General features: G+C 38.0%; 1 protein-coding gene and 1 long non-coding RNA gene across 6 annotated transcripts in view; one reads left to right on the top strand and one right to left on the bottom strand.

Moving 5' to 3' along the window:
• The window catches only part of LOC110194357 (uncharacterized), a 176,241-nt gene that overhangs the window by 1,208 nt on the left and 152,417 nt on the right, over window positions 1–22,616 (top strand). For all 3 annotated transcript variants that reach the window (XR_013487137.1, XR_013487138.1, XR_013487136.1), the window contains exon 2: window positions 1,056–1,154. This is a non-coding gene — a long non-coding RNA (uncharacterized LOC110194357). The remainder of the gene's footprint in view (window positions 1–1,055; window positions 1,155–22,616) is intronic.
• The window catches only part of FBXW10B (F-box and WD repeat domain containing 10B), a 91,734-nt gene continuing 74,802 nt past the window's right edge, over window positions 5,685–22,616 (bottom strand). The window contains exons 12-13 of one of the 3 annotated variants that reach the window (XM_020966600.2): window positions 20,663–20,856; window positions 5,685–6,560 (exon numbers count right to left, since the gene is read on the bottom strand). In XM_020966600.2, coding sequence (XP_020822259.1) covers window positions 5,731–6,560; window positions 20,663–20,856 — 1,024 coding nt within the window. In that variant the 3' untranslated portion in view covers window positions 5,685–5,730. Of the gene's footprint in view, window positions 6,561–18,102; window positions 18,178–18,197; window positions 18,273–20,662; window positions 20,857–22,616 lie in introns of those variants that run through there. The other 2 variants (XR_002320694.2, XR_002320693.1) reach the window with 2 other exon arrangements.

The following is a 22,616-nucleotide window of genomic DNA, read 5'->3' as shown; positions in this document are numbered from 1 at the left end:
AACCACGCTAGTATCTTTGCCAAGAAAACCCCAGAAAGGAGTCATAAAGAGTGGGACCTGACTGAAAATGACCAAAATAGGTGCTATAAATGAATGAAAAAAATTTAAGAGTTTACTATTAAATTGCTAGTTAATTTATAGAATTATTAGTTGAATAAGGATGTGGCATCACAAGGTATTTTCTCTGGGTCAAGTGGAGGTGGGCTTGCCCAGTTTTTTGAGTACTTCCTGAGAAAGACCATGATGGCACCAAGGATTAATGTTTCAGTCACACACTTATAAGGCACAAAAAGTACAAAGAGAAATGATGGGGCAGAGGGGGGAGGGGAGAGGCAGGATATAGAGCCAGATAGTGGAGCTTAGGGGTAGAGGGATACAGGCAACATGGGGAAGAGAATGAGCAGGGGATGCACACAGTTTGGTAACCAGGGATTGGAGTTGGGAGCGCTGGAATAGAATGAACCCGTGGAAAATGGAAGAGTACTCAGGGTAGGAGTGTGGAGTCTCACTTTTTAGGGTTTTGGTAGAAGACAGACTAATTCTTATCTGTGCCAACTTGAGGTTAGTTACTTAACATAACTGCATCATCTCAAAGTTATGGTGTCTTGCTGGTGTCCTGCAGATTTATGTAACACATCTAAGGCTTACAGACCTTAGATGGGCAATCAGCAGGACTTCACCTTTATGGTGAGACTGAACTAGCATACTTGATTTAGGACAGAATGTGGTTTTGGGTTAGTTTATGAGAGTTTACAAGTAACTGTTATGTTCCTTTGATCTATAGGACAGTCTGTAAGTGACTTCAAGGTTCCTCTTTGCAATCTTACACGTGGAAAATGGGAGACAGTCCCTGATCTCAAGGAGCTTAAATTCTAATAGAATATAAGATGGTTTAGCTGCAAGTCAGATAGAAAGACTGTATGGTCCTTAGTGAACAGAGGCAAAGCATATGGTAATGAATGTTTTTAATGTGATATCCAGTGATAAAAATCTATTATCTGATGTTGAGCCATTTGTCAGTGTCAAGAACTTTTGTTTTTTGTATTTAACTAAAGTAGTCATGGCTGCTGAAGAGACGAGCTGCAGCACCTACGAAAGCAGTTGCCATTTTTCATCTCCACAAGGGTTGCTGAGGAGGCTAGTCTGGAAGCAAGGTGAGTTTGGGGATTAAGAGCTAACTGGGGAGAGGAAGAGAGGGAGAGGGAGAAAAAAAGAAAGGAAAGCAAAGAAGGAAGCAAATAACCAGCTATTCCTAGGCTTCTTAGTCTTCCCTCAATTGAGGGAATTTAGGTTGGTAAAAGTTGGTCAACAGTTGGTAGTAGTGTTGGTGAGGATGGTAAGCCCCTTTTCCACTGAGGATGCCCCCCCTCCTTAGTGTTGGTTGTGGAGGCTGATGACTCTTGGCTTTTAACCTGTCACTAAAAGTTGGTCAGTAATCTGTGTTAGTAGTCCACAAGGATGGTGAGCTTCTTCACAGGGGTTACTTCTTTTGATTAGGGCTGTGGGGTCCAGGAATGGAATGGAATAAATATTTATGTAGCACCTATGTACCAGGCACTGTGCTAAGCGCTTTTTTTTTTTAATTAGGCAACTGGGGTTAAGTGACTTGCCCAGGGTCACACAGCTAATAAGTGTCAAGTGTTTGGTCTGAGGCCAGATTTCAACTCAGCTCCTCCTGACTTCAGGGCCAGTGCTCTATCCATTGTGCCACCCAGCTGCTGCTGTGCTAAGCACTTTTAACAAATATCTCATTTGATCCTCTCAACAATCCTTTGAAATACTTGCTGTTATCCCTATCCTATTTTATACTTGAAGAAACTGGGACAAACACAGGTTAAATGACTTGCCCAGAGTCACAAAGCTAGTAATTGTCTGAGGCCAAATTTGAACTCAGGTTTTCCTGACTTCAGGTCTGGTGCTCTATTCGCTATAACACCTAGCTGCCACCGCTGCCTCTAAGTAGATCCTATCTGGAGTGGCACGGCATTGTTAAGTGTCAGGTGCTGGCCTATACAGGGTTTGAGAGGTTTAGGTGGTGGTAGTAGTTTAATGAGCCTGGTATGTGGTACCTCTTCTCTCTCTCCCTTTTTTTGAAAATTTATTTAGTATTTTATTTTTCCCCAGTTACATGTAAAAATGATTTTTAACATTCATTTTTTAGAACTTTGAATTCTGAATTCTCTCCCTTCTCTATCCCTCCTCATTGTGAAGGCAAGCAATTCAATATAGGTTATACATGTGTAGTCATATAAAACATTTCCATGTTGGTCATGTTGTGAAAAAAAAACATAGACCAAAACAAAAAAAACCTCAAGAAAAATAAAGTTTAAAAGTATGCTTCATCTGTATTCAGACACTATCAGTTCCCCCTCTCAGAATGGGTAACATTTCTCATCATAAGTCCTTCAGAATCGTCTTGGATCATTGTACTCCTAGGAATAGCCAAGTCATTCACAGCTGATCATCTTATAATATTGCTGTTACTTTGTACAAAGTACATTTCACTTTGCATCAGCTCGTGTAAGTCTTTCCAGGTTTTTCTGAGAGCATTCTGTTCATCATTTCTCATAGCAAAATAGAATTCCATCATAATCATAATACCACAACCATTCCACAACTGATGGTTATCCCTTAAATTTCCAATTCTTTGCCACCACAAAAGAGCTGCTATAAATATTTTTGTACATATAGATAGATCCTTTTCCTTTTCCTTTTCCTTTTTGTTTTTTCTTTTTTGGGATAAAGACCTAATAGTGGTTATTGCTAGGTCAAAGGCTATGTGCAGTTTTATAGCCTTTTAGACATAGTTCCAAATTGTTCTACAAAATAGTTGAAATCAGATCACAACTCCACCAACAGTGCATTAATGTCTCATTTTTCCCACATCCCCTCCAATATTTCTCGATTTCCTTTTCAGTTGTTATTAGACAATCTAATAAGTATGAGATAGTACCTCAAAATTGTTTTAATTTGCATTTCTCCAGTCAATAGTGAGTCAGAGCATTTTTTCATATGGCTATAGATAGCTTTGATTACTTCATCTGAAAACTGTTTGTGTCTTTTGATCACTTATTGATTGAGGAATGCTCTTATTTTTATAAATGTGACTCATTTCCCTATATATTTGAGAAATGAGGCCTTTATCAGAGAAACTTGCTTCAATTTTTTTCCAGTTATGATTACTAACTGTAATTGCTAACTGTAAAACTTTCTTTCCATCCTAATTCCCCCCATTTATTCCATTCTCTCTCTCCTTTCACCCTATCCCTCCTCAAAAAAGTTTTGCATCTGACTACCCCTCCCCCAATCTGTCCTCCCTTCTATCATCCCCCCACCCTTCTGTTATTCCCTTCCACTCCTGCTTTCCTGTAGGGTAAGATAGATTTCTGTACCCAATTGAGTATGTTATGTTATTCCCTCTTTGAGCCAGTTCTGATGAGACTAAAGTTCATTCACTCCCCCTTACCTGTCCCCTCTTCACCTCCACAGTAAAAGCTTTTTCTTGCCGTTTTATGTGAGATAATTTACCCCATTCTACCTCTCCCTTTCTCCTAGTACATTCTTCTTTCACCCATTAATTTTATTTTTTTAGATATCATCCCTTCATATTCAACTTATACCTGTACCCTCTGTCTGTATATACTCCTTCTGACTGCCCTAATAATGAGAAAGTTCTCATGAGTTACAAATATCATCTTCCCATGTAGGAGTGTAAACAGTTTAAACTTATAAAGTCTCTTATGATTTCCCTTTCCTGTTTACCTTTTTATGCTTCTCTTGAGTCTTGTATTTGAAAGTCAAACTTTCTATTCAGCTCTGGTCTTTTCATCAGGAATGCTTGAAAGTCCTCTGTTTCACTGAATTACCATTTTTTCCCCTGAAGGATTATACTCAGTTTTGCTGGGTAGGTGATTCTTGGTTGTAATCTTATCTCCTTTGCCCTCCGGAATATTATATTCCATGCCCTGAGGTCATTTAATGTAGAAGCTGCTAACTCTTGTGTTATCCTGATTGTGTTTCCATAATTCTTGAATTGTTTTTTTTCTGGCTCCTTGTTATATTTTCTCCTTGACCCAGGAACTCTGGAATTTGGCTGTAATATTCCTGTCAGTTTTTATTTTAGAATCTCTTTCAGAAGATGACCAGTGGATTCTTTCAATTTGTGTTTTACCCTCTGGTTCTAGAATATCAGGGCAGTTTTCCTTGATAATTTCTAATTCTCATGTAGTAAAATTTACCTTCAGCATCCTTCTTGTTGTGCCCTCTCTTCTTTTAGTGTTCCCTTCTTGTGGGCCCCCTTCTTGTCCTATGTATTTACCGGGGGAGGGGAGGGTGCTCGGGGTACCCTGTCACCTCAAGGCCATGTGTGGTCCTCAAGTGTGGCCATTTGACTGAATCTAAACTTCACCTAGCTATCCCAGCCTAGTGTGTAGTGCCCCACTAATCTGGGCATTGTGCCTTAGGCCTTCCCTTCAGACATCTGGTAAAAAATAGCACTAATTGAGCTAAGGTTTTAATGTCTGATAATGTTACAGAGGTGTTCCCATAGAGCTGAGCATTCATTCTAGCTATAGGGATGGACGTAAGCATTGGCATCTTGCTAAGGATATGTGTTTGTATTTTGCTTTGACAAGAGAGGCAGCAACTTTGTAGAAGATTAGCCATTGAATGACTTGAAGGACAAATTTGCAGAATTGGCCAAATGGAAAAGGAGATGCAAAAGCTCCCTGAAGAAAATAAGTCCTTAAAAATTAGAATGGAGAAAATGGAAAGTAATGACTTTATGAGAAATCAAGAAACAATAAACAAAATCAAAAGAATGAAAACATAGGAGACAGTGTGAAATATATTGTTGGAGAAAAAGAATTGACCTGGAAAATAGATCCAGGAGAGGTAATTTAAAAATTATTTGACTACTTGAAAGCCTTGATCAAAAAAAGAGCCTAGACATCATCTTTCAGTTTACTTCCTTAATAGGCCATAAGAGGATTGAAGAAAAAGATTCCATTTCTTTGTTGGACTCTTATTGGCTCCCTTTTAATCATTTCTTTTGTGTTGGAGGAAATAAATCCTTTACCTGATATGTAACCATTTTATACATTGAATACTTTTTCTGAAAAGTGACACTTTCTGTCATTTTGGGGAAAACCTTAGTTATGAACCGTAACTTAACTTTAAGAGTCCTAGAGCCCTGGAATGGAGACTTGTCATACTTAGGAAAGAGGCTAACTGTTCTCTTTGAGTTCTAGGCTTTTTCCCTATACTTATACCTGGTCCATATACATGTAGATCAAGAGCCCCTTGGGAGAATAAGTCCCTGGGGCCAAAGGTAACGTCTAATTTTTGCATGTTAAGAAGTGATTAATAAAAGAAATTTCAGGAACCAGATCCAAATGATCACTGTATTTGGAGTGAGAAGACTTGGGTTTGAATCCCAAATTTCCCATGTGTGACAGTGGTAATCCCCATTCCTACATCTAGGCCTCAGTTTTTTCATCTGTAAAAAGGCAGGGTTGGACCAGATGATCTCTTAAAATCTCTTTTAGTTCTTAATTTAAGATGCTGTGATCCCTTAGAGAAATGGGGGGGGGTGTAGATGGCTAGAATTTCTCCATCTCAAAAGACCCATTACCATGTAAAAGGCCCAAACAAAAAAAGCTCAAATAATGATAGCAATTTGATTTTATGTTTATTTTAAAGATAATATACTTTTTTTTTTGTGGCTGACATTCAGATAAATGATTTACGTCCAAATTCAGGGGCTGCTGTTTTCCCTTTCTTCATGAAGTCATCTATAGACAGACCTTTGATCTTCCTGAGCCAGGCTACTTTGCTTGCTTTATCAGGATTGGCTGTTCCAATGGGTTGCATGTTCTTGTACTCCCCCATTTGGGCTTCATTGTATTCTTTCTTTTGTTTCACTGTCAGTAGCATGAACCCAGTATTGACCCGATAGGGATTGGCTGTCACAGCGTATGTGGGTGGCTTCACCTGGGGACAGGAGGACTCTCCCGTGTTTCGAATCATCATACGATTAGGTTTGATGATATTGGCGCTAGTCAGGTTGCCTCTCTTTGTGTGCACTCTTTCTTCTCCATCCTTCAAGGTTTCACAGGACTTAGGACGGACAGTCATGGGCTGTGGGATGTGAGAACATACCTTAGAGCTGTGTAAGGACTTCTTTAGGTTGGGCTGCAATTTTTGGATTTCAAATGGGGTGCTACTTCTTTTAAAACCTGGAGCAATACTAGCAGATTTCAACTTCTTGATTTGAGCAGCCTGTTCAGCCCTCCCTGGTAGGAGTGACATATCTTTTAAGTCCAGAAAGTTATTTGAGGTTTCCTGTTGTAGGACTGTAGGCCCCCAAGCATCACGGACATTGACTTTTGGAATATGGAGGTGGTCAGTATAACTTGCTGTGTGAGTCTGCTGCAGGGAGCTTACAGTCAGAAGGAGCTGATCAGGTGAGAGAGGCAATTGTAAGCCCTGTTTCTTTATTCGCTGGAGAGCTGCTTCTGAAGTTTCAACAGTTACTGGTCGATGGGTTTCAAAGATGTCACCTGTTTTCCCAAAAGGTGAAATGAAGAAAAAAGAACTTCATGATTACATGAAAAAGTCATATATTTGAAAGTCATTTGTGTTTGTGTACAGTCATGAGATTATATAACAATAGCTAGCATTCATGTGGTGCTTTAAGGTTTGCAAAGCCCTTTACAAATATCTCATTTTGTCCTTTATCCCATTTTACAGATGAGGAAGCTGAGGTATACAGGTTAAGTGACTAACTTTCCCAAGGTCACACAGTAAGGGTCTGAGGCTAATTTTGAACTGGAGTCTTCCTTACTCTAGTAAAACAATGAAACTTTAGGTAGGTATCCAAATAAAAGATATCTCTTAAAATAATCCCCTTGGGATTACTAAGAATATTAACTTATTCCAGTCATTGCAATATAAATATCCCAACCATTGGCTTACATTTCTGGAATACCTCTTTAAGAATTGCCTTTAAAGCTGCTTTATGAGCCACATAAGGAAACCAATCTCATATCTTAAACTTAGATGTCAAACACTGTTAAAATACTACTGAGTGCAGCCTGAACCAGATTAAAATGTAATCGGGAGATATTTAACAAAATAAAATACAGTGGAATATAGTTAATATTCTTAAGTGATTTCCTAATTCAGTATGCAACAGCATATCCTTATCTGATACCACTACCTTAAAGTACAATGGAATAAAACAACCTGGCTTACCCACTTGGTTTACCTTCTTATGATTTCAGGCTTTTCCCAAAAAACAGATCCTGTCTCAAAGTATTTGAGGATTAAAAATCCTCAAAAGATGTTTTGCAGGTTTTGAAAGTTGTTCCTACATAGGAGTTCAAAAGAGGTTTGAGCAGTAGGGAACATTGGAAAAAGTGTGTGGCCTTTCAGAATGACTACTTAAAAAAAAAGATCACACTCATTTAGGTGAATAATTTGTTGTATATTTAAAGATCAGTATAATTGTCTTATGGTCAAACCTTACGCTGGGCATATGGTTAAACTTCTCCTATCCTGAATGGAAACTACCTAATGGAAATATCATCTGTAAAATAGAATTCTAGGAAGAGCAGGAGATACATTCTCCACACCAGAAGCAGAGCCCTACCTTAACAAAGAGTTTAATAGTCAAGTAATTAGCTGGGATCATGAGCAAACAGCACAAAAAGAGTCAGACCACAGAATCTTACCTTGGTGACAAAGAAGATCAAAACATACAACCAGAAGAAGACAACACAGTCAAAGCTCCTACAGCCAAAGCCTCCAAGAAAAATATGAATCAGTGCCAGGCCACGGAAGAGCTCAAAAAGGATTTTGAGAAGCAAGTAAACGAAGTAGAGGGAAAACTGGGAAGAGAAATGACAGTGATGCTAGAAAATCATGAAAAAGAAGTCAACAGCTTGCTAAAGGAGACCCCACAAAATACTGAAGAAAATAACACCTTAAAAAATAGACTAACCCAAATGGCAAAAGAGGTCCAAAAAGCCAATGAGAAGAAGACTGCCTTAAAAAGCAGAATTGGCCAAATGGAAAAGGAAGTCCAAAAACTCACTGAAGAAAATACTTCTTTAAAAATTAGAATGGAGCAAATGGAAGCTAGTCTTTGTAAATCAAGACATTGTAAAAAGAAAAAAAAATCAAAAGAATGAAAAAATTGAAGACAATATGAAATATCTCATTGGAAAAATAACTGACCTGGAAAATAGATCCAGGAGAGATAATTTAAAAATTATTGGATTACCTGAAAGCCATGATCAAAAAAAGAGCCTAAACTCTTAGAAAACTGCCCTGATATTCTAGAACCAGAGTGTAAAATAGAAATGGAAAGAATCCACTGATCACCTCCTGAAAGAGAACCCAAAAAGAAAACTCCTAGGAATATTGTAGCCAAATTCCAGAGTTCCTAAATCAAGGAGAAAATATTGCAAGTAGCCAGAAAGAAACAATCCAAGTATTGTGGAAACACAATCAGGATAACACAAGATTTAGCAGCTTCTACAGTAAGGGACCTGAGGGCTTGGAATATAACGTTCCAGAGGGTAAAGGAGCTAGGATTACAGCCAAGAATCACCTACCAGCAAAATGAGTATAATCCTTCAGGGGAAAAGGGATATTCAGTGAAATAGAGGACTTTCAAGCATTCTTGGTGAAAAGACCAGAGCTGAATAGAAAAATTGACTTTCAAATACAAGATTCAAGAGAAGCATGAAGAGGTAAACAGGAAAGAGAAATCATAAGGGAATTAGTAAAGTTGAACTGTTTACATTCCTACATGGAAAGATGATATTTGTAACTCATGAGACCTTTGTCAGTATTAGGGTAGTTGGAGGGAAAAAGTATATATAGATAGATAGAGGGCACAAGGTGAGTTTAAGATGAAGGGATGATATCTAAAAAATAAAATTAAGGAGTGAGGGAGGGTTATATTGGGAGAAGGAGAAAGGGAGAGGTAGAACTATCTCACATAAAACAGACAAAAAAAGGCTTTTACAGTGGAAGGGAAGTGGGGGAAGGTGACAGAGAATGAGTGAATCTTATTCTCATTGGATTTGGCTCAAGCAGGGAATACCATACACACTCAATTGGGTATGGAAATCTATCTTACCCTACAGGAAAATAGAGGGGAAGGGGATAAGAGAGTGGAGGGATGATTTAGGGGAAGGGATAATTAGAGGTAAACATTTCTGAGGAGGAACAGGGCCAAAAAAGAAAATAGAATAAATGGGGAGGTGGGGGTGGTGCGGGATAGGATGAAGGGAAATATAGTTAGTTTTCCACAACATGACTACTGTGGAAATGTTTTGCATGACTACATATGTATAATCTGTATCAAGTTGCTTGCCCTCTCAATGAGGGTGGGTGGGGAGGGAGGAAGGGAGAAAATTTGGAACCCAAAGTTTTAAAAACAAATGTGAAAAATTGTTTTTACATGCAACTGGGAAATAAGATATACAGGCAATGGGATATAGAAATCTATCCTGCCCTACAGGAAAATAAGGGAAGGGGATAAAAAAAGAGGGGGGCAGATAGAAGGGTGAGTAGATAGAGGAAAGAGTATTAAGAATGCATGCTGTCTTGGGATGATGGGAGGGACTAGATGGGGAGAAAATTTGGAACTTAAAATCTTATGGAAGTGAATGTTAAAACCTAAAAATAAATAAATTAATAATTCAATATAAAAAAAAGTAGGAAAAAATTTTTTAAAAAAAGAAAATCATGAAAAACAAGGCAGTAGCTTACTGAAGGAGACCCCCCAAAAATACTGAAGAAAATAACACTTTAAAAATAGACTAACCCAAATGGCAAAAGAGGTTTAAAAAAGCCAATGAGGAGAAGAATGTGTTAAGAAGCAGAATTGGCCAAATGGAAAAGGAAGTCCAAAAGCTTACTGAAAAAAATAAGGCCTTAAAAATTAGAATGGAGCAAATGGCAGCTAGTGACTTTATGAGAGATCAAGACATTGTAAAACAAAACCAAAAGAATGAAAAAGATAGTGTGAAATATCTCATTGGAAAAATAACTGACCTGGAAAATAGATCCAGGAGAGAAAATTTAAAAATTATTGGACTATCTGAAAGCCATGATCAAAAGAAAAGAGTCTAGACATCATCTTTGAAGAAATTATCAAGGAAAGCTGCCCTGATATTCTAGAACCAGAGGGTAAAATAGAAATGAAAAGAGTCCACTGATCACCTTCTGAAAGAGATCCCCAAAGGAAAAGTACTAGGAATATTATAGCCAAATTCCAGAGTTCCTAGGTCAAGGAGAAAATATTGCAAGCAGCCAGAAAGAAACAATTCAAGTATTCTGGAAACACAATCAGGATAAGACAAGATTTAGCAGCTTCTACATTAAGGGACCTGAGGGCTTGGAATATAATATTCTAGAGGTCAAAGGAGATAGGATTACAATCAAGTTACCTACCCAGCAAAACTGAGTATAAGCCTTTGGGGGGAAAATGGATATTCAGTGAAATAGAGGACTTCCAAGCATTCTTGGTGAAAAGACCAGAGCTGAATAGAAAATTTGACTTTCAAATACAAGACTCAGGAGTGAATTACTCCTTTATGACATGTGATCTCTAAGCTTAGGCACATTTTGTCTCGGACTCTATGTATTTGTGAAAGCATGTGTCACAGACTTGGGGTTGGGAGTGGATACTTTGTAGCAACTGTTCTTACTGTACCACTAAAGCTAATCAAGTCTAAATGACTAATTGATAAATGAAAATCATGGAACTAATAACAAGTAGGGTCTTATATATAGCATGAGGAGGATACCCCTAGTACCCTGAGGAGAACCTGTTGCCATACTTCAGGAGCAACTGATGAATGGGAGTGTGAGTTGGGACAGTAGCTTCAGAGCATTCTGGGGGGAAGGGGAATAAGCTTTTATATAGTACCTGCTATGTGCCAGATACTATGCTAAGCACTTTACAGATATTATCTAATTTGATCCTTACAACAACCCTTCAAGGTAGATGCTGTTATTACCCCTGTTTTACAGTTAAGGAAAGTGAGGCAAACAGAAGTTAAATTAATTGCCCAGGGTCGTCCAGCTGGTAATGAGGAAGTGATCTTCCTAATTTTGGGCCCAGTGCTCTGTACACTGTGCTACCTAACTGCCCTGATGCCCTATCAACTCCCTTCTAGTGAGAGGTATGACATCAGGAGTTGTTTCTCCTCTAAACTTTATGTCTTTTCCTACCACCTAAGACAGTTCTCTGCATAAATAGGCTATTAAGAGATGTTTGTTGAATTATAATAAATGTTACTGGAAGTTGAATATCTACCTTGGTGTTATTACATTTGCAAGAATCTGCTAATTTCATACCAACTAGTCAGAAGAAAAGGGGAAAAAAAAGACAAAGCCTGATACAGCTAACAGGCTAAAAGTTTGTAGAGCAGTTAGAAAACTATAGCAAGAACGATTGAGAACTAAGGATCTCAGCAGTATAGAAGGAAAAGAAGAACTTTCAGTGATCTGCAGAGAATGTACAGTTTTTTGATTGAATGAAAGAAGTGCTTTAAGAGAAAAAAGAATCCAAAGAAATAATCAAACTTTTGTCGGGAAATCAGAGAAATACAAGGAATAAAGGATGATCGCTTTAAGGGTCTTCCCATAGAGAATGGAACCATATGCTCTGAAGAGGAGAAAACTTGTCATGTTCCCCAGAGTAATGATGAGGATCCACAAGTACTACCAGGAGTGAGATTGTCCAGTATTGGTCATCAGAAGACGAGTCATGTTGATTTGTGGCTCCCTGCTGAGGAATAATAAGGTGGTCCTGTTGCCCAACATTGTCTTTCAGGAGCATGTACACAGCACAAAAGAGAGACTTGTTGAACCTAATGGCTACTATTCACTTTCAGCTATTCATATAGAGACAGTTATCATTTGATAACTTACAAAAAAAATATCTGAGAGGCCTTGTTAGGAATTATGAAGTCTTAGGAGTGCTTTGGAGAATTGTGTCGTGTTATCAGTGCTGCTGATTGAAAGTAGGAATTGCAGAAGATAAAGGTAGACTTGGGAAGTGAGCAACAGGTTAAGATTTCTAGACCTCTGTGCCAGATACAGAAGTCACCTGAGGCTTAGATGTACCAGATCTCATCTTAAGGTCTCATTGCAAAAGGGTGTTTTTTTGTTTTGTTTTGTTTTGTTTTGTTTTTTCTTTTGCTCATTATGTTTCCACCTAGTTTTCTCCAGACAGGTTGCCAAATACAACTTAAAATATAGCTTATATCTCAATTTCTGTAAATGTGGTTAACAAGCTCTTACCTCCTGTACTCAAGCTAACATTTTACTATAATTGTGATCCCATTCTCCCTGGGAACTTTGTATGTGCACGGGGAAAGTGAACCTTGATTTGGGGGTATTCGCTTTGTAACAACTATCCTTGCTACAAACTAATTACTTGACTGATTTTCAGTGGGGAACATACTGATGGAAGGTCATAAGAAACAGTACCAGAAATCCCAGTTCCTTAAGGTTACTCCTAGAATCTTGAGGGGAGTAGCCATCATTGCATTCTGGAGACCCAACCTGCCAGTGGGAGTGCAGGTTGAAGGAGTGAGCCCCAAAGAGATGTTACATATGGAAAGACCCAAATGCTGATTCATAAAGTGAATCAGAGCCACAACTATATTGGAGAGAAAATGTAACCTCTGGTTGAGATTGTTCCTATCACAAAGACATTGCCATAGAATCTTGGTGGCTTCGACCGTATTATCCAGAGTTCCCCAGGTTCCCTGGAGAAACCACATGATTGCTCCTAGAAGAGAAAGTGTAGCCACCTCTAGTTCAATGCTTCTCTTGTCAATCCCAGCAGGGAGCTTATGAAGGGCATGCTACTCCCCTTTCTCTGAAAGCAGGGAACATCAAAAGCAACCACATCAGGAGGGGGAATGAGATACTGATAAGACCAGAACCACAGTTGAGTGTGAGAGGACTCACACCACATGAGAGGACTGTGACTGTCAGAGATGTGGAGAATAAATCAGTGAAACCAGTAGCTGCATGGTTGCATTGTCTAGAGGAAACCCCTTTCTGCCTACTTCTCATTTCATCTCTGACTAGTGGGAAGAGGAGTGGGAGAATTGGATTGAAAGAAAAGTTAAACTCCTGATATAATTCACATAATAGCTTGCTTTTTAATACCTTGTTTTAATATATATCTGCTTTTACTATGCTATTGATATTACTAACACATTACGTATTCATGCGATCTTGTCTAAGCCCATAACTTTGTTATTAAAGATTAAGAAAGAGGGAGTCAATACTGAGAGAAGAAATTTCCCTGGTCCTGGTTCTGTGGAGGAGAGCTAATTAGAAAGTTTTAGCAATATTTCTCTGCCAAGGAAAATTATCCCTAGACTGGGAAATACAAGACAAAAATAATGAATAGGGAATTGAAACACAAAATAAATGAGATGGTAAGAGTATCTTAACTGCTCTGAATAAGTTTGTCACCAGGCCTAGAAGAACTACCTTCTAGAATGTAGAGTTACTGAACTACCATTAGTGAACCCATGGAATGGAAGGATCAAGGATTGGAGGTAGACAGATATTGCCCACATTTTTCAAAGGAAGTTATATTCTTCAATTTGATATCAATTTTTGGAAAGATTCTAGGATATTTTATTAAAGTGATGCAATGTGAGCACTTAAAAAGGGAGGCAGTGGGGTCTAAGAGCCAGCATAAATTTATCAAGGCCAAATCATGCCCCATTAAACACATTTCCTTTTTTTTTTTTTTAGTAGATTGTCAGGGAAATGTTTGACATAGTATACCTAGAATTCAGGTATACTAGTATAGACTTTTTTGCAAGTGGTACTTTGCAAATCCAGGCAGCAACAGAGAGTGAAACAAATGAATACAAGGTCAGGGGAATAGGAAGAGAAGAAAGGACCAACAATGAATACATACAGTATGTACCAAAAGTCTTACTGAAGTTTTAAACTATTGAATCTTAAAACTACACTAAGACTTTTAAATATCCTGTGTTAAACATCTGCTATGTATGAGACACTGTGTTTTAAGAACACCCTTTATTAAGCACTTGATATATATAAAACTTTGCAGGGAATTTCTTTTTGTTCTATAAAGATAAATATGGGCACAGATTTGGTCTCAAGGAGCTGACAGTCTAATGGGAATGAGGGGAATGCTATGAGTACAAATAAACACTGTATGTACAGGAGGAGAATGTGATAAAAGCAAAGGATAATTCCTAACAAAAGTTTTCTGAAACAAGGGAGAAATCATTTTTGACAAGGGGAGGGACAGTTAGGAAAGCCTTCATGGAGAGAGTATATCTGGTTCATCCTTGAAAGAAGGGAGGCTTTGAAAGAAAGAATGCAATAATAAATTCTAGACAGGGAAACAATGTGATCAAAGGTACAGGTATGGGAGAAGGCAAGAGGAAAACAAAAGAGTCTGATTTGGCTATAAGAGAATATGTGAAGGGGAGTAGTATGGAAAAATCCTGGAATAGAGGTAAAATCAGAGATTGTGTGTTCCTTTAATTCCAGGAATGAGCATTTATATTTTATTCAATTACCTAATGGGGAGCTACTGAAGTTTTTTTTGAATGAAAGAGTGCTCAGAAAAGTGAATAAAGAATTTTACTTGAGTAGCAGTGTGAAGAACTGATTGCAGATGAGATAGATTGGAGCCAGGAAAATCCATTAGGAATCTATTAAAATAGTCTAGGTTAGACCATCTTGTTTATGTGAATATCTTAAGATTATCAAATGTCTTGTTGAAATACAGTTATACTATGTCCATGGCTTTCTGCTGGCAGATCAGTCAGTCTGGTAAACTGGCATGTAGTTTCACAAACAAAGAATGCTTACATATCACTTCTGTAAGAAAGCAAGAGTGCCAACTTAAGATGTAATCACTATATTTTAACATTTTGAAAATGTAATTAAGGTGCTGGTAATCATTGTCCTTGTTCATGTAAAAGTGCAAAAATTTGTTCATAAAACATGCTGCTGCATATCTGATATGTATCAGGATCTGATCTGTTGCACTCTCCCTTCCCCAAACCCAGGGAGAGAAGTGTTAATGGTAAGTGAGGAATCTCAGAGTTGGAATCAACCTCAGAGGCTATCTAGTCCAAACTGTACCTCAACAAGCATATCCTTTCAAAAATATTCAAGGTCATCCACCCTTCACTTGAAGATTTTTGGTGAAGTGAAACCTGCTCTTTCATAGGGGAGTCCACTCTACATTTGATAGCTCTAATTGTTAGGGAGTTTTTCCTTATGATGTGTTGAATAGAAAGACACCAGTGGGGGTCTTTAACTAAGACACTTATAAACATATTAAGTAGCTCAGGGATAAACACATATTCCTGGGGCTTCCTTCCAAATTGACCTCAAACCAGTAATGATTACTTTTTGGATCCAGTTATCCAAGAAGTTCTGAATATGCCTAACTGTACTATAGGGTATCTTGCCATCATGTCCATAAGGGAGACTTCATCATCTTTTCCTGAGATCTAGGTAAACTACACCTGAATATTCCCAATAGGTGCCTCTGCTTCTTTTCCTCTTCTTAACTCTCCACAGTCTGACTTCAGACCTATTCACTCAACTGAAATTGCTCTTTCCAAAGTTACTGATGATTTCTTAACTTAAAAATCTAATGGCTTTTTCTCAGTCCTCAGTCCTCATCCCTCTTGATCTCTCTGCAGTCTTTGACCAGTCACTGTTGATCAGCCTCTTCTACTTGAGACTCTCTTTTCTCTGGGTTTTTGGGGCAGTACTCTCTCTTGGTGCTCCTTTTACCTGTCTGACCATCCTTCTCAGTCTCGTTTGCTGGATCTTCATCCAGGTCATGTCCAGTAACCATGGTTGTTCCACATGGTTCTCCTGTGTCCTCTTCTCTTCTCCCTCCATACTACTTTACTTGGTGATTTCATCAAGTCCCAGGGCTTTAATTATTATCTCTATGATTATGATTCTCAGATGTACTTATCCAGCCTAAACCCCTGTGCTGATCCCCATTCTCACATCTCTAGCTGTGTATTAGACATCTCAAACTGGTTGCCCATGATATAGATATCCTAAACTCAACATGTCCAAAACTAAACTTATCTTTCCCTGCAAACCTTTCCCTCTCCCTAACTTCTCTATTACTTTTGAGGGTGCCATCATCCTTCCAGTCACCAAAGCTTGCAATCTAGTGTTATCCTTGACTCCTCACTGTCTCTCATCTATCATATCCTAATTAATAAACTCCAGTGGCTCCCTCTCACTTCCAAGATTAAATATAAAACCTTCTGTTTGGTATTCAAGTCCTTCATAACCTACCATGCCCATTGCTTCCTACACCCTCCACCTTTTCAGTTTTCTTATACCCTACACGGTACCTCCTTCCCCCTGTGGATTCTTACATCCAGTGACACTGATCTCCTTATTGTTTCTTGAACAAGATGCTCTGTTTTTTGACTCGAGGAATTTTCACTGGCTGCCACTCATGCCTGGAATGCTCTCTTATCTCTGCCTCCTTGCTTCCTTCGAGTCTCAACTAAAAGAAATCCCAGCTTCTACAGGAAGCCTTTCCAGATTCCCCTTAATTCTAGTGCCTTCCCTTTGTTGATTATTTCAAATTCATCCCATATCTAGTTTGTATGTGTCTGTATGTTTATTCCTTCACTAGTCTATGAGTTCCTTGAGAGCAGGGACTGTCTTTTACCTTTCATTGTATTCCCAGTGCTTTGTATAGTGCCTGGAACACAGCAAGCACTTAACAAGTGTTTATTTACTGACTGACCTGACCAAAAAAAGAAGTGAAGTTAGTCTGGAATGACCTATCCTTAATGTCCATGCTGGCTTTTTGGGATAACCACTTCCTTTTCGTGATGTTCACTTAACCATCCCTTAATAATATATTCTAGGGCAGCTAGGTGGCACAGTGGATAGAGCACCAGCCCTGGATTCAGGAGGAGCTGAGTTCAAATGTGGACTCAGACACATAACACTTATTAGCTGTGTGACCCTGGGCAAGTCACTTAACCCCATTGCCTAACCCCCCCCCCAAAAATAATGTATTCTAGAAATTTCCCAGAAGACAGTTAAGTCTCTAAGATGCCCAAACTTCTAAGGTTTAGAGTGAGTGGGACAAAAGTACAGGACAGGGCCAGGTGGTAGATAGCGATTTGTCATATTATCTTTTTGCTGTCTGCTCCTATAGGAACCGGCCCAACAGAAAGTGCTTCCTGGGAATATATTTTCCCTACACAAAGTAACATCACACTCTATCCCAAACTACCCTTCCTCTGTTGACTAGGAGAAGCATCTGAATACTCTGTCTGGGACTCTCATGCTTACCCTTGAATTTCTCAAGCTCATCCTAAGGCAAAGTTGTGAAGTTTGTCTTTGATGTTCCTATTGTTTTTGACTAGCTTATAACAAAAGTCAACATGTTTTAGCAAAAAAGAGTGCTAGATTTTGATTAAGAAGATCTAGATTATGAGGCAGCTAGGTGGCGCAGTGGATAGAGCACCAGCCCTGGAGTCAGGAGGAACCTGAGTTCAGATCCGGTCTCAGACACAAAACACTCACTATCTGTCTGACTCTGGGCAAGTCACTTAACCTGAATTGCTTCACTAAAAACAAAAGAAAGAAAAAAAAAGATCTAGATTTGAATTCTGTCTTGCTACCATGTGACCTTTGGCAAATTAATTCATCTCTTTGGACCTCATCTGTAAATTAAGAGGTCTTAAATGATATCTAAGATCCCCTCCTGTTTTTTATTCCCATGCCTATTCACCACAGAGTCTAGGCCAACTTTCAAAGAATCTTTATCTTGAATTTAATCTTTAACTAGTTCTTGTAATGGTTACACTTTTTTATTGCCACTGAAATTTACTAATACTGTTTTCTAAATCAGTCCTGACAGAAACAGCATTTCTCTGATATCCACTGCCTTGTACAATTACATTATTTCTTCCCTACAACAATCCCAAGACAGTTAAGTATGACATCCTTTTTACAGACAGAAAAATATGGTCACAGAGAGGTTAAGTCACATGTCCAAGTACTCACAGAAAGTGAGCCATAGTTAAGGTGTAAATTCAAGATGTTTCAGCATTATCTTCTTTCTTTTTTTTAAACATTCTCACTAATATCTGTCCCATTACCGTATGGAAAATAACTGACTGATGCTTCACTTCATCTTCTAATATTGTAGCAGCAACCAACTCACCAGAAACTGACACAAATTCAAAATTGGTAACCAACACTTCTAGAACATGCAACAGTTCTATCATTCTGTGACTGTTTTAATAAACCATAAAATTCTGGAAGAGTTTTTTTTTTAATCGTCTAGTCTAACCCCCCTCATTTGACAGGTTGGAAAATTGAGATGCAAAAAGAGATGAAGTGACTCTCATAAGAGCATATGACTAGTAGCAGACCCAGGACCAGGTTCTGCCTTTCATAATTTCTAGTCATTAACTTTTTCAGTTAGAATCTAATAAATCAGGGGTAGCTAGGTGGCGCAGTGGATAGAGCACTGGCCCTGAAGTCAGGAGGACCTGAGTTCAAGTGTGGCCTCAGACCAAACATTTGACATTTACTAACTGTGTGACGCTGGGCAAGTCATTTAACCTCAATTGCCAAAAAAAAAAAAGAATCTAATAAATCCAGGTTAATTAAAATAAACCATGTGGAACCAAGGGGGCTGTCAAATTTTGGTGACTTGACAGGGAAATGGTGGTTGGTTGTAGGAGGCAGACAAAAGAAAAAGTGGGATGAAGAGGTTCTGGATGATTGAATGCATGCCTTTCCCATTCATTCATCTTGTATTCCCATCCTGCACAGTTCAGGGAAAACTAGGAATGTGATAGGAAAGGTAAATAAGTACAGTTGGAGAGAACTGAAATGCAGCAGCTACTTCCTACACTGACCTGTACCAGGGTCTCTTGCCCTTTGTGACCTTGAGGTAGTGAAAGTACATTGAAGAAAAACTTATGTCCATTAATTTTTAACAGGCTCATAGCAAGATAACAAAATGATTACCCATTTCAGATTTTAAAAAGTCTATTAGAAGTCCATCTATGCCTGAATAGAAAACAAGAAGTATCAACTCTCTACTGCTTCAGAGAAATTATCTGAGTATCTTTTAGACTCAGCATCTCCTAGGGAAAAATCTATGTTGCTATCTTCCTTAGGAAAAGGAAGAATGGCCCAAAGGGCTGTAAAATTATACATACTGTTTGATCCAGCAATTCCACTGCTACATCTATATCCCAAAAAGATCAAAGGAAAAGGAAAAGGACCTACACATAAAAAATATTTGTAGCAGTTCTTTTTGTGGTTGCAAAGATTTGGAAATCGAGAAGATGCTTGTCAGTTGGGGAATGGCTTAAGTTGTGGCATATGATTGTAATGGAGTACTATTGTGCTGTGGAAAATGATGAAGGGGGTGTGTTCAGAAAAACATAGCATGAACTGATGGCAAAATGAAGTGAGAAGAACTGGGAGATCATTGTGCATAGTAAAAGCAATGCTGGGCTTCTTTGATCAATGCATGATTCAAGACAGTTCCAAAGGACTCATGATGAAAAAATGCTACCCACCTCCAGAGAGAGAAATGATGAATTATGAATGCAAATTGGAGTATAATTTTCTTATTTTCCTTTTCTTGCTTTTTAAAAATATGGGCTAATGTGGAACCATGTTTTACACGATTTCACATATATACTTAATATATTGCTTTGCCTTCTCATTGGGTGGGGAAGGGAATAGGAGGGAGAGAATTTGGAACTCAAAATTTAGGAAGAAAAGAGTGTTTAAAATAATAAATTGAAAAAGATGTTTTAAAAAGAAAAAGAGTAAGACTGCTTCTTGACACCAGTTTGAACATGGCTTTAAGATAACCTCTCTTGATTCTTTGTTGACTCTACCAATGTAGAAGACAGTGAGTTAAGTCTTGACAGGAAACTTTCATAGGGATATACCTCAACTGAGTCAGAGTGATAGGGCAACTAACAATTCATATGGTCTTTACCCATTGATCTCTATTATATTTAATATCATATAAATCTGGGTTTGGACTACTCTCATTGCTTAACAAGTTTAAGCCATCTAGCCTTCATTTAATTACCTAGGAGGAGACAGAGAGGATTGGCCTATTAATTTTCCTGTGGAGTGATGAACTGATGCAATATCCTATACCAATCCCAGAGGACTGGTAAATTCTAGAGGAGGATTTAATGTGCCTAAGAAAATATCAGCTTTGTAATAATGTTTGTGCCTAGAGGAAAAACTTTACTGGGGCTTCCATATTCCTCAAATAAATAAGATATCTTTCAGATGTGTAAGCAAGATATGCTGTTTTCATGGTTCTTTCCTTAGAAAATATTGTTTGAGGTTGTACATTAGGAAGAAGACAAAAAAAGCAGCATGGATTATGTCTCTAACCACATGGTAAATAAATCACTAAAACAGACAACTCCATTCCAAATGGAATGAAGAAAGGGACTTTAGATAATCAACAGATTATCTGGTGAGAATAATTTTACAACAGTACCACCATCACCCCCTTCCTGTAAGATTAGCTCCTCCCAACCCTCTCTGCCTTTGTATTCACAAAGTCATTTACCAGTATACTTAGCTTCAGTTTCAAGATTTTTCTTTGGATAACTGGCTCTATACTCCTTTGCAGAGGAAGCATTGTTTTCCTTTTCCTTCTCCTTGGGTTTCTTGGTAAGTAGTTTATTCTTGTCTGAGTAATATTGCCATTTAACCTCTTCAAACTCGAACGTCACAACGTTGCTCTCTGTATTGATCACCATCCTAGGACCAAAATAACACCTCAAGACAGACACATTTAATCGAGCTTCCAACAAAAGAAAACGGTAGCCACGTGAAGGGAAAATCGCAGGACTTGTTCCACTTTATCTAAACAACATGAATGAAAATTCCCAAAGCATCTATTTGATAGATGCAGCAAATGAGGCCATATAGTAGATATGGCCAGTTGGAATAATTCACAAGGCTATAATTTGAAAAAAAGTGACCTTAGATGTCTAGTCTAATCCTCTCATTTTACACATAAAGAAACTGGTACCCAAGGTAACTAAGAGATAGAGTCTCTTAACTCAAGTCCTCTGATTCAAAATACAGCATTCAACCTTGTTAGTCCTTTCTCAAAAATAAGCAGGCATGGCTTTTGTCTTCATCCAAAATGGGTATGTGTTACATTGGACTTGGTCATTTTTCTAACTCAGGAATCCTGAGTATTATACGTAAGAATATATTTTGAGTTTTTAGGTGCTTAGTTCACAACATTTTTAAGTGCCTCTAAGTCTTCAAATGACTGTCAGATGCTTGAGATAGGAACTAGTACTACAGATTGGAAAGTGCTGAGTACTAAGGGAAGGAGGCTCAGAAATATATCCTTGTGGCTTCAGACTGAATACAGCCTTTCTAGTAAATGTTTATGAATTCAAGTATGTGTTAACATTACTCAATCAAGACTGACATGTAATGGGACTCTGAAAATTGCTGGACTTAGCAATTTTAATGGCAGATCTGTTTTTCTTATTCTGCTTTTTCACTCTTTCTTGTCAAGGATAAGCATTCTGTATTTTTTAGCAGAAGGGCAGTATCTTTTTTGTAAGACATTGCACCACTAATGTCCCCTTTGCTTTATACTCTAGAGAGAGTTTCTAGAACTTTGTTTTAAAAGGTTGCTGACTGTAGTGTACCATCAACCAATTTCAGTTGGTCAAAATATCTAGAAAACTTTAGCTATATTTTCTATTTGACTTGTGAACAAAAATAATTTTTCCCCCTAGAAAAACTGGAAAGGCCTTGGGAACCGTTTGTGAATTATATTGATTGGAAAGTAATGTTTAATCAGTTAAAAGCAAATCATGTTTCAGGATCATAGATTCAGGACTAGGTGGCACCTTAAAGGCTCATTTTAGAAGTAAATGAGGCCCAGAGAGGTTAAGTGTCTTGCCCAAAGCTACACAGATAGTAAATAATGAGACTGAGTATCAGACCTAGGTCCTCTGACTCCAGATCCACCATTCTTTCCACTGTACCACACAACTTCCTCTTCATAAATCATAAAAGTCACAATTTTATAACATTTTTCATTTGCCAACATTGTTATTTTTCATTTTACCTTTATAAAGCACTCACTATCCTACTTTTAAGAAAGAGTAAGAGTATTACCCAAAGTTCCATTTTGCAATTGAGGGAAATTAAGTTAGTTTTCTCAAATTACATAGAAAAATCAGTAGAATCAACTTGATTCCACTTTGCTCTGTAAGGTAATACACTTGTTTTAATATTGTGTTCAGAATATGATAAACACATTGTAATGAATAATGAACTCAATGATACTAAGTGTTTTTGTACACTCAACTCTCAGCATTTCTACTCACTGTAACACCCACATATACATATTCTTTCCTTCAATTCTCTTCTGATTAGCAGTATGAGATTATAGAAAGTTAGGGCTAACAGGTAAGTAAGTGTGTGAAAGATGATAAAGAAAGAACTTCTTAGTAGTAAAACTATAGTGTGGAACCCAGTGGCAGCCT

This window comes from Phascolarctos cinereus, unplaced genomic scaffold, assembly GCF_003287225.1.
Source record: "Phascolarctos cinereus isolate Bilbo 61053 unplaced genomic scaffold, phaCin_HiC Scaffold_5;HRSCAF=322, whole genome shotgun sequence".
NCBI lineage: Eukaryota > Metazoa > Chordata > Mammalia > Diprotodontia > Phascolarctidae > Phascolarctos > Phascolarctos cinereus.
The sequence above is the reverse complement of the archived record's forward strand: the minus strand, read 5'-3'. Positions and strand labels throughout refer to the sequence as shown.